At 40.4% G+C, this 12,586-nt stretch overlaps 1 protein-coding gene across 1 annotated transcript; it reads left to right on the forward strand.

Annotated features, from left to right (window-relative positions):
- The first annotated feature begins 11,825 nt into the window (after positions 1-11,825).
- Positions 11,826-12,266, forward strand: LOC119549551 (heterogeneous nuclear ribonucleoprotein 87F-like). Its single transcript, XM_037857701.1, has one exon. It carries the CDS (start codon positions 11,826-11,828, stop codon positions 12,264-12,266), a length of 441 nt encoding a protein of 146 aa, XP_037713629.1.
- Positions 12,267-12,586: the final 320 nt, after the last annotated feature.

Below are 12,586 nucleotides of genomic sequence, written 5' to 3' on the forward strand. Positions count from 1 at the left end.
GGATCTACCTTTACATGCTAAGAAATTTGTAAAATTACTATTATTATAATAAACAAATATTTTCGAACTAGTTCATAAAATTTTTTTAAGAAATACGATTTCTTGTTAGTTTTAAAACGAACCTTTCACAAAAATGGGTAGTTTATCCCACAGTGCGATCGCCAGACAGTTTTGCAGCCACTGTGAAACGGGCAGTGTGCGAAAGAGCGAGAGAGCGGACAAACAGGTTGGAAGGAAAGACCGCCCCCTCCGGTTTACCTGTTCCCACACACAGACGCGCTCTCGCACACCGAAACACGCACGCACTCACACTGCTGCAGTGGAGCAACAACAACTTGCTGATTGGTCAGCGGAAATCGCTTCGTGGCGAACCGCATGCGCAGTGGACGCCATATTGAAAGGCGGAAATCGCAGGAAATCGGAACTCCTCCCCAGGAACCCCTTTTTCCCGGGAAATAAAGGATGCTTAGTGCGGTACCTGCGAGTCCTGCAATCCCATTTTAATTATCCACTTGCATCTCATGCATAATTGCAATTACCGGCCTTTCTCTTTTTCTGCTCGAAAATTCAGCAGTACTTGCATTACTAATTCAACTTAAGTTTCACTTGAGCTTATTGGTATTTCCGGTTTGCAAATTATTACCATTTTAATTTAATTGTTTAAATGGTTTGAAGTATGTTAAAGACTCGCTTTATTTAAAACAACTGATCTTTGTGGTAAACTGGAGAGTTGATTTTAAGCCGGAAAGTAGGATTCGGCTAGTTTTTGTGCCTACTTCCAAATACCACATTTTTCATACATTTCTTTTCGGAAAGAATATTAACTTTTCGTGTAAAATGCATAATTTAACCGAACGAAGACCGTTAATGATCAAATTGTTTGGCAAGTTATTTTAGTTATGTGTAGGCCATAATTATTAATTCGTTTTAATAAGTTTAATTTTAAGAAATTAATTATCTTATAAAATGTACATTGACAACGTGGGAAAGAGAATAATTTTTGTGCAGTGATATTTACCAAGAAGTTGGGATTTAAGAATTCATAACAACTTAAGACAGTTGATTTTAAATATGCCCCTGTCCACCACGACAATGGGTAAATTAAATAGGGAAACAACCTTTTTAAAAATGATGCACTTTTGATTTTAGTAAGGCGCTAAAATCGATAGGCTACTCAAAAACAGGACATCTTCTTGTGCGACTGTATGTACGTTGTTATTGACCATTTTCAGTTGTTTATAAGAAAATTGATTCCCCTTACCGTTAGTAACACAAATTGCAACAGGCCATTAAGATATATGCTTTACCTAGTATTATATTCAGCAGTTTATTGTAAAAAAACCCATCTATCGGTAGCTCGATCTCAGCGTGTGCCATAAACATCGCATCGAGGACCACCCAAAATGCCAATTTTGAAATGGAACTGGGAAATTTGATCGAAAACCCTACAAAGTTGACGGACTGATGGGGCGCCAGGCTGATCCGCCTAATCGAGATCGGAAAGTGCCCACACAGGTCCTAACTGAAGATCTCCCCCGCTGGCGATCTCAGTATCACTTACAGCGACGGATACCTTTTTGGCGCCAGGCCTCTACAGTCAACAGAATAACCAAAATAAGTGTTAAAAAATTAGGAAATCGTTAAATTTACATAATAACAGATCATATTTCAATCGAATTAGAAAGACAGACGGCAACGACAACAGTTGGAAATGCCAGAGGAACCAGAAAACACATAAAGATGGGCATAAAACAAAGTTGGATGGAGGCAGCGAACAGCGGACACAGATACGAGATCCCACAAAATGTTAATGAAAAAGTGCGATAAAAATCTTGTCCAACATGAATGAGAAAAACGAGGCAACAGCAACAGCAACAAACCCAACAATGCAGCGATCAACACCAAATTCTGTGGTCCAAGATGACCCCTCCTCCCCTGCTCATCAAAAAGGGAGGGGGGAGAAAGTGCCATTATCGTCATCTGTTTGATGGGGGGCCCCGGATACCCCCGATACCCCGAATACCCATTGGTGTTAAGAATGAAGACAATAACGAGGCTGGCACACGCGCCCCTAAACTCTCCGCCGGACACCTGCTGCGAGGAACCCATGAGGGGCCTTCATGAGGGGCAAACAATGAGCCTCCTCAGACCCCTGACCCTCAACTTTCCCGCCGGACCCCAACCCCAACCCCGACCCGATCCCGGACTCCAGGCGCCCGAGGAGTCGCTTATTAGAAATGGTAAACAAACAGCCAAATCGTGTTGAATTTTATGGTCCTCCATTCCGAATCGTGCGCACATTGTTAATCATCTGGAACTGGCCATAAAGCAGGCTTCATTGGCCATTATTAATTCGGTTGAAATTATTATTAATTTTGCGCCATAAATCTCGGCACTGCGTGAAACGAACCCCTTTTGTGGTACGTGTGGGTAATTAGCTTTGAGTTCCTCGGGATTAGTTGTTCATTCGCTGCGTTAATCATAAATTAGTGATGAAGATGATATTCTATCAATGCTTGTTATCAGTGCAACCGATTGCATAAGAAACAATAGTTTTGGTTTACAAAAGAAGAGAAGAATTGATTATTACCACAAATCGAAATTGGTAATAAGACGTTGGATTCCACGAGAAATCATTCACTAAACAACAAATTTCCCGCAATCGTTCACCATTTACAAAATTTGTTCAACAAAACCATAATTGAAATTAATTAAAATCTGATATTCTCACCGATCAAGTATTACTGGAAATATAATGATTAAAAGATGGTGATACATATGTATGATCCGACGTCTTTTAATAACACTAGCTTACAAAATAATATTTTGAAACTGCCCCAAGAAGGATGACGGTAGTTTCTGGTGGAATTGGACCCCTAGATCATGAAAAAGAAGTCCAAAATATTTTAAGTGTATACGTTCTTTTTAAAAGATTTTAATGTTTTTAATTACATCTCGAGTTGCGCTCAACCAATTTAGGTGATATATATTTTAACTTACAACTATAATCACCCTTCAGTTTTGTCGAATAAATTAATAGGCTACATTAAGAATATTGTGAGCTACAACCCGGCAAACTATGAAAATGTGGAATTTTTTACAACTTGATGACTGTAACGCGTCTGTTGATATCGTAAAAACTCGAATAAATTTGACCACTTATCGAGACGTGCATTACTTTAAAATTACCATCCATACGAACCAAACAAGCCATATTTGGACAAAAACTTTAAAATACAAACTCGATTTCTTCTTGTCCATTCCTTCCATTAGATCAGTCAAATACATTGATCAAGCGTTCTACTCTACGATATAATATTTAAACTTCACACTTTCTGTATTTTTCATATAAGTCAAAAGGAAAAGATTGAGTGGCTATAAGGACTCCCCCCGTAAAACTAGATAAATGTACTCTCTCCACGCTTATAATAAAATGTAGCCCGATTACTAGCAACTATCATGTAATGCTGCCATCGTACCCAAAGGTTTTGCATCCAAAGTGCTTCCCTGGACACGAACTAATGGATTCCTGGCCCCCACTCACTCACCAACAGCCCAACGGAAATTTAAAAGTTCTCTCACGCGTCCCATCGCGAGCCCTGTACAATCTCCTTCCGATAATTGGCCGCCAATTCAATTACGGACTTACATTCACTCGCTGTCGCCTTCGATGTGGCTAGTGGTGGGCCATATGCAATTGCCTTGTAATTTGCCACAATTATTCATATTAAAAATGAGTTAAGCGTTGCCTTGGGTGCCATTGGCATGGGTGGAAGGGGGCAGCGGTCGACAAGTAAGTAATTTTCACGCGTAGGTAACATTAAACGATCTCGGGGCCGGGCAACGGACCCAGGTTGTGGATAAGAAAGGGGTTGCAGACCGGGGGATAATAATCGCTGCCACATAAATATTACAAGCATCTGACAACTGAAAATTATCTCCTTCACTCACGAGCCATTTAAATCAATTTTACACTTCGGATTTCACAGGCGGTCCAAGTGGACGAAGGATACGAACGATACGATACGATACGATACGGGTTCCCTCTGCCTCTTCCTCTTCCTCTGGAGCCCGGGGACCCGAGGCCTGGAAATTGAAATTTATTGAAAAAATGATGACAAACGAACGAAAATAAGCGAATGCAGCAGCTGCAAGGTGGTCCCGGGGGTGTGACGAGAGAAGCCGACGCCAAAGCTGAAACTTAAGGCCAGCACGGTGGATATATATGTTTATGGCCAAGATAGCCGCTGATTAGGGTTACCAAGTGGTGTTGAATTCGGTTAGGGATCCATCGAAATGGTTTCAATAATTGGGGTCAGTAAGAGTTGACTATCTATAACTTAATAAATGTGGGTTTCACATCAAATGTTCCAGCTTATAAGAAGGGCTTATTGGAATAATGGATTTACATATGTATTTAAGAACTACTGATATATATATATTATATATTTGAACTGAGTGGCTTACGAAATTATCCGGCCATCCAAAACCAAAAGAATAAACGGTTGGAACTTTTAAAAATTACCCGAATCGAATAAAAGATTTTTCGCTTGCTAAGCACTTTATAGTGAATGGTGGTCTGTTCGTTGGGTATTAATGGTCAGAGGCATTAGAGAACCGTAAAACAGTCACCACAAATGGTTATTAAAAAGCTTAGTATACATAGACCATTACATACAATTAATGACAATCTGTTGTGTTGTAGAAATAGCTAGTTCTGTTCTTTCTTCATAAAATATCAAGAACTTACTACTTGCTCACCTATAAGAGTGGCTTTTTCGAAACAAAATTTAAAATGATTTGAAAAATATTTCGAAATACACAATCTTTCGAAGTTTTGTATCCCCCCCAAACTGGTAATATTTATCCGTTTGTATTTTAGCTTAGCTCGACAACTCTGGGCATGCTTCACATTTCACTGGGGTGTCATAACGTCTGCTGCCTCGCCCTAACCTCACTCCTCTTCCCCCAACTTGGCCCTGTGCAAAAGCGTTTAAACCAACAATTACGCGAGCATAAATCAAACAGTCGAGTAGAGTGTCGAGGAGCAAGACGGGCGGTCCGAGTTCTGGGTCCTCCATGAGGGGATTCCCCTTTCCCTGACCAAGACCGCGAGTCGCGTGCAGAGGAGAGACCAACCAACCGACCGACCGGGAAGAAGGTGCCAGTGCCTGGAATGCCGACACCATCTGCTGTCACTGGCAGCGACGCCTTGGCCTGGCCAACAACCATCCTGGCCACTTGAGGGACTCCGCCCCTTCCTCCTCCTCTCGGGATGAAGAGGCTCATCTTCCCGGTCGGTTTCGAGTGTCAATAAATAATAGCGACCAGCCCCCCAAAGTTTAGCGATGGTGCGGAATTCACTGATCTCGTTCTGATCGCTATGCCGAGATTAGATTGTGATTTTCACTCCCCACCGCCTGCTGCTTCCTTTCTGCGTCTGGCCAGGGTTATGCCCCTGCCACAGAGATTTAAATAATTTTTCTATTAATTAAACAGTTTAAAAACAATTTTCACCCGGCCAGGGGCGTGCCAAATGCGCTCGGGGCACGCAACGCGGCGGGGGGCTGTCCAATTTGCAGATATGATCGTGGGGTTGCCTCATTTAACGTCCAGCTCGTGGGTGGCCCTCGGTCTTGCGACTCTCTCGGGCATCGCGTGAGTTGTCACGATCTAAAAATATTTAAATCATACATTCGATTTGAATCGGTAACATGGATCCGCTACCAAGAGGAAAATAAAAATTCTAGTGGGGTTTCGAACTTTTCAAAATGTTCTATGATCATACTGACTGCTTTCTATGCCTACCATTACCTTTATGTATTAAATTTAAGAAGTTTATAATACAAATTTGTATAAGGAAAGTTACTAGCAAGTTTTATCAAAACTTACAATATTTTTACCAATTACACAGGTACACACGAATAAACATTTTGGTAAAATCGACTTATATAATAGTTAAATGCTCTTACACCGTCAAATTGTCAACTTGACCAAAGAGATATATATGTACTCTCCCAATCAAAATACACACAACTTACCATTTTATAGTAGTTTTACTAGTAACCAAACCCACAATAAGACACACGTCACTATTTTTAATAGTTGTTATCCCATTAACCCATTTTACATGTTTTCTGTGTACATTTCATACATAAATGTCCACTAACAATTAGTACTTTTCCATGATATTTAGAGGGTCCTTAGTCAAAGTGTCATGCAATTGTATCTATTAAGCCATAAATGCCAGGTGTTTCAAAGGTATATCTAAAAGGAGGAAAATCCAATGTATTAAACATTAAAATAACGATAATTATCGTTTTATCTTATGTCATAATTATAATCTTCATTTTTATTATATTCTCAAGTTCATAACTTTAAAGAGATTAATCAGATATTGCTGATTTTAAAAATCTATAAAATATTAAAGATTTGTTAAGTTCTGACTGTCAGTATATAGTTAGATTCACTTGCCAATTAAATCCTAACTTAAATGATCTTGGTCTCTGGTACCAACCGTTTTTCGGTCGGCCATCTTATAAGAACGCTTGATAGCTGGAAGATCCCACCTCAGAGCAGCTAAAGTATGGGTGGAACTAATTCGATCTGGGGCTTATTCCAATTTAATCGTCAGCTGACACTTATAAATAACCAATTTCCTCTCGCTACCAGAATTGGTGTCGAGAGGCGAATGGAAACCCACACACGCGGATCACGCATGGGGAGTTCAAAATCGAGGCTGTTGCATAAATCAATGCCACAAAGACACACAAAAGTTGAATTGTGTGCAGTGCTCGAGGCACTTGACCACTGGCCCCAATCCTTGCCCCCTTAAAACCCCCTGCACCACTCTACCCGTCCAGTTTGGAAACCAAACTCCCAGATGAGATCCTCTGCCAAAGGTGTTAATATTCAATTAAAATTCTAGGCTCAACGGGCGAATGGCTAATAAATTAGCGCTCAACAAGCGAGTTGCCAATTTCAATTTGTTTTCGTATCACTTCGACCGGGGAAACCAGTCGGTGGAGGAGTTGGAGGTGGAGTCTGGGATCTTGGTGGCTGGCCCAATGGTCCATTCCGCTGGCCAATTTATTTATTAAGCTGCGCAGGTGGCAAAGATTGAGATTTGCTGCGAATTTGTTTGCATTGCTGACCTCGGAGGAGGGTCAGACGAGCTGGGAATGGTGGTGGGGCCTAATCAGATTAGATCGGAAATGGAATCCCGCGCTTCCCATATCGACGACCAGTCTCAATCACGACTCGTGCCCCAGCTCACTTCGGTGCTCTGCATGGGATCTTGTAATCGATGTTGTAGCTGGACATTTCTGCTTACACCAATGCTCGCCATGAAGCCGCTTTAATGGGAGGATCTGGACTTGTTGCTGCCACAGAGCGATATTTATCGCCTCCAGATTGAGTTGGAGCTGGGGTTTCGAGGGGTCTTCAGGGGTCTCTAGGGATCCCCAGGGAGAGCTCTTATTTGTCGAGACTGCTAGTTATTGCAGCTCTGTGTGGACTTAGCCACTGCATGAGGTCCTATCTTGGGCCACGATCATAAATGATGGCTGATTGAGCTTAAGACACAATTAGATGCGATTGTTTTCGATCAAAAAAGGGTAAACACAATTACGGAAATATATTCAACCCAATTTCTATATTTACATACATATGATCAAATGATCTAATATACACTTAGAAAAAAGTCAACTGTTTTGTGCTTGAATCAAGTATTTTCGGAGTCAAATCTTCGCCAAGCATGAAAAATACAGAAAATAAACCTTCCGGTCTACAATCAAGTATGAGTAATTCTTAAGTCTAGTCACATTTGAACTAAAAACAAGTTGTATGCTCATTAGAAATAAGTATTGGAAACTGAAGTAATCCAGATATATTTAAATAATATTAAATTTTACGTTTACTTACTACTTGCCGTTCACTTTCAGAATAAACAGTTGGGAATTATTAGATATTTAAATCCAATATGTGCTCAATGTGAAAACCTTTTTAGCTTGAACGTTCTTAAATGGTAAGCATGAAATCGTTCTGAAATCAAGGCTGTTTGTACTTAATTTAAGCATGGTGGTTTTCCCTGAGTTTACGAAGTAGCACAACATGTTGGCATGAATCTAATTAATTTTGTAATAATTTTAAGAGAATAAGTTATAATTTAAAAAATTATATATATAATAATAGGTATACTACAGATATTAAAGTTAGAAATGTTTCATAACATTTGTTGGTTTTACATAGTTATGATTTCAGGGTCAACCTATTTATAAACCTGAGAAGACACCTCACTAAGGTGATAATTCAAGTTCTGGACTGTCTTTTTCTGTACTTTCAATCTTCAATAAGATTAACATGCTCATTATTTGTGTGCAGGTCTCTTGATCTTTCTCTACTGGGGGTCCGTACGCTCATAGACAAGCTGCCAGGAGGGGGAGTTCCATTAGAGGCATTAAAATAATTTCAAAAGACATAAATTTTGAATTATGGCCACACAACGTGGACACGGACACGTTGGGGCACCGAGATGGCAAAAGTATTTTAAATCAATTTCGCTGGGGGAGTGCTGTGTGCCAAGTGTTTTCACCATAATTACAGACAATTTCAGACATTCACCGTCGTGGCTGCGGAACCCCTTTTCCCGCCGATGCACTTCTGCTCGCTGAGATGGCCATTTAAATTGATTTATGAGCGCCTGATCGAGTGCATTTGTTCGGGGCGGGGTGCCAGGGGGCTCTACTGGCTACGAGGGGGGCACTTATGCAACCATAACTCACGATCGCTTTTTCGCCCAGTTGCTGCTAATTAAATTTGCATAAGGGGCGCACTTATTTCCCAGTGGGTGTGGCCCCAGGGGACAGCTGCTGCTCCTCAGTGGCTAATTCCCAGTGGTTCCCTATCAGGTAGCCAGACATCCAGACACTCGGTGTCTGAACCCTTGTCAGACAAGACGAAGAAGAGCTGGCCCAGTTTCAGACAACCCCTAACAAGGCCAAAAGGGTCAAGGGGTCAGTGGTTCGTTAGTTCTGGAAAACAATGCCTTCTTTAATTGATTTAAGATTTAAGATGAAGAACTCTCGGCATTTGTCAGTGACTTTTAATTGGCTGGGAAATTTGTAACTCAATCAGCCCGGTATTGTGCCAGTTGAGTTCTGACCGTATCCTAATTGCAGGCAATTCGAAAACCCCAGAAGTAAACCTCATAGATGCACAGATACAAAGCGGTAATTGCGTTCGCATAGCACAGGAACTAGGGAATAATGGAAAAGCCAAACTTTTGGCAGGCATATTTCTGGACTAAATGAGCCGAGTTTTTCGAAACGAAAGTGTCGATAGGCGGAACCAAAAGCAGGGGATGTGAAGGAGTCGAAAGAACGGAGAATCGACGGAACCGGCAGAGGAAGTGCCATAAAAATGCAATTTTAGATTCCATCAACTGATAAGAAAAGTTTTTAAATTAGCCGCCAAATGGGAATGTTTCGAACTTCGAAACTGTAAAATGAGCAACAGACAACAAAAATGTTTGATTAGAAAACGGAAAACAAGGGCAACAATTGGGGACTGGAAGGGGTTCTCGATGAGAAAGCCGCCGAAAGGCAATAGGCGGCCTACAAATTGCCGTCGACACGCCAAGACACCGTTAGAAACTTTTTGCATTTTCAGTTCTGTTGCATTTGGAACCCAGAACCAGCGACCACCCACCAGTTTTTCCCACCCCAAAACTACCTGCCTGTTTTGGGTATCCTCAAAAGGAAAACGCACTCCACCGAAATGAGAGCAAAAGTATCAGTTTCAGCTTATCACATTCCTGCCATCGCAAGTGGGACAGATTATGAGGAGAATCAAAAGGAATGGAGTTCTAAATGGAAATAGAAATGAAAATGGAAATGCAATGAGGCGCACTATTTCGGCATTTGCCAAAATCTTAAAGCACTGATCTACTGATCTACGGATCGAAGGGCAGAGACAGCGCTCAAGTAATTAACGCCCCTATAAAGGAGCATCCGCATCCTTCTTCAGAATCGAGCTCAGTCCGAGTCTCAGCCCGAAAACAGTAGCTCTGCGACGGCGCCTTAGGGATTTGCCTAAATGTTAATGATGATCTGATCTCCGAGGGGAGTGTGTGTTCGAGTGTGTGGGTGTGCTACTGTTGTTTTCCATTGCAGCTAAAAAAAAAAAGAAGCAAGATCTGGTGTGAAGATCGGGGGCGGTTCTCTGTTTGTCTGCATTTGCCTCGATAATCCCTTTTGCTATATTAATTAAACCGATTTCCTGGCCTTCAGTGCTTACTAGGTTTTTGTTAAGTACATAGAAATATTACCTCAGTCTAACTCTTAGCACATTTGAAATACATAAAGATTGTCACAGAAAGTCGAAAATATATTTTTTGTAGGTCCCTACAATAATATAATGATTTCTTATGTTTAGATCAGAAAGTTACAATACTTGTATCAAAAGCCTGAATTTCGTGATTGTCATTCACATTCTTGGAGTACTTCTGAACATTGTACACCGATCGAAATTGATTTCATAATGAAATACTACATTTTTTACACAGAGAGAAATATTTAAGGCCATTGTTCTCGAATTAAGAATTTTCGTTCTTAAAAACCTTGTTAGTACATTTTGGTATCAATGCTCTCAGTACCGCCAAAAAATGTCGTTTTTTTTAAGTAAATTTTCAACTCGATGAGAACGTCAGAATTCTCTCTAAGTATGGAGTTTTCTTTAAACCTGCAAGGCAAGACCAATAAGTCGTATGATTCTAAATGTCTAATTATTGGTTTGATAAAAAATATATATATTATAAAATATTATATTATAAAGCATTGCGCTGTTTAAGTGAAAAAAGAAAGTAAGCATCGGAAATATGGATATAATCAATAAGAATACTGTAGAAACCTTATCAACCTCCCAAGTTTCAAAATGCCAAACATTATGCTCTAAGAAGATTATTGGATGTATAATTTTTATGATAAACCTCGTTACTGTGATCGGTGAAGAAAATAAAATACAAATTGAGTATTCCCAACAAAAAAATTTAAGCAAAACTAAATTAAATTTATAAACTTGCAAGTGGAATGTTTTCATTTTTGTTGATCTTTTTTATACCCGTTACTTAAAGGGTAAATGCAAATATAGGATTCGTCTGAAAGTATGTAACAGGTAGGATAAACTGTTTACGACCCTGTAAATTATATATATTCTTGATAAAAGCTAGAAAGTTTGGATTCAACATGTAGATTCTTGAGCTTCTTGCGCAGCAGGGTGTCGCCCACAAACGCCCTTAACGCTAAAACCGGTCCAGCGCCAACATTTTTGAAGTTTTTGGAAAGTAAATGGGATTTTGTTTTGATTATTAATATCCATGTACATGCCAAAAATCGTTCAAGTCGGACCATTCATTAAAATCTTATAAACAATTCATTCGCTTTGCTGCTTGCATTTATCTCTATCTCCCTCGCACTCCTCTTAGCTTAGTAACGGCTATTTAAAAGTCGATGGCATCGACTATGGCGTTCTCTGTTTTTATTCAAATCGAATTGGTATTTGGTTTTCATATTCATCACATTTTCGTAACGACAGCAGACAAGCATTCCTAAATAATACTGAACAATACTAGTGAAATTTTGCATCTATTTGCGAACTCTATCTCTATTTATCGCATGTTCTTAAGAAACGCCCAAGAACACCCTGTGTCTGAACAGACAACTATGGCTTGTTGCTCAACTCTATTGGCGTTCCACATCACTAATAGACATAGACTGTGTGGAAATGTTGTTTATGTTAAAGCTGTCCTGTAGCCGTGAAATGCAATAATGGAGAATGTCGATTCAAAACTGAAGGACACGAACGAGACCACCGAGGAGGAGCAACTGCGAAAGCTGTTCGTCAGTGGACTGGCTTTCCACTCCACGGACGAAAGCCTAGGGGCCCACTTCGCGAGGTTTGGCACCATTGTGGAGGCGGTGGTGATGAAGAACACCAAGAATAGGCGCTCCCGCGGCTTTGGCTTCGTCATCTACACCCAGTCGCTCATTAAGGACAACGCCATGACAGCTTCTCCACATCTTCTCGACGGAACCGTGGTGGATGTGAAAGAGCCTTACCCACGTCAAGTGGTGGATCCCGACGAGAAGGCAATGCTATGGTTACAAAGACGACGTCATCAGCGTCGCCAAGGACAACGATCGCACCCTCGTCATCCTCCTCGGTCTAATGGTCCTAAGAAAACTATATCAAAAAAAATAGTGAGGTAGCGCATATAGATCAACTAATTATTTAAAACTGCAGAGGCCAAGGCGATATGCTTGAGATCACTGTGAGTTGAAAACCCTATTTTCGTACTCTTAAATATATACGGCAGTAGCCACAAGGTTAGCGCACAGAGCTATGATCGTGATCTTGTCAAATTTGAGTTTTTAAATTGAGGCCTCTTCGGGCTAATGCCCTTAAAAACCAATATTTCCACTGAGCTTAATTGATTAAAAACAAGATCTGAAGTTTTATAAAACATACATATTACATGTTTAAAAGCCTTATAGGTATCTCCTAATATTTATATATTATTTTATATATT

Source organism: Drosophila subpulchrella, chromosome 2R (genome assembly GCF_014743375.2).
Source record: "Drosophila subpulchrella strain 33 F10 #4 breed RU33 chromosome 2R, RU_Dsub_v1.1 Primary Assembly, whole genome shotgun sequence".
In the NCBI taxonomy this organism is placed as follows: Eukaryota; Metazoa; Arthropoda; class Insecta; order Diptera; family Drosophilidae; genus Drosophila; species Drosophila subpulchrella.

Bases quoted from the DNA above. Each gene is read 5' to 3' on its own strand.
- LOC119549551 (XM_037857701.1), top strand. From the start codon at position 11,826: ATGGAGAATGTCGATTCAAAACTGAAGGACACGAACGAGACCACCGAG.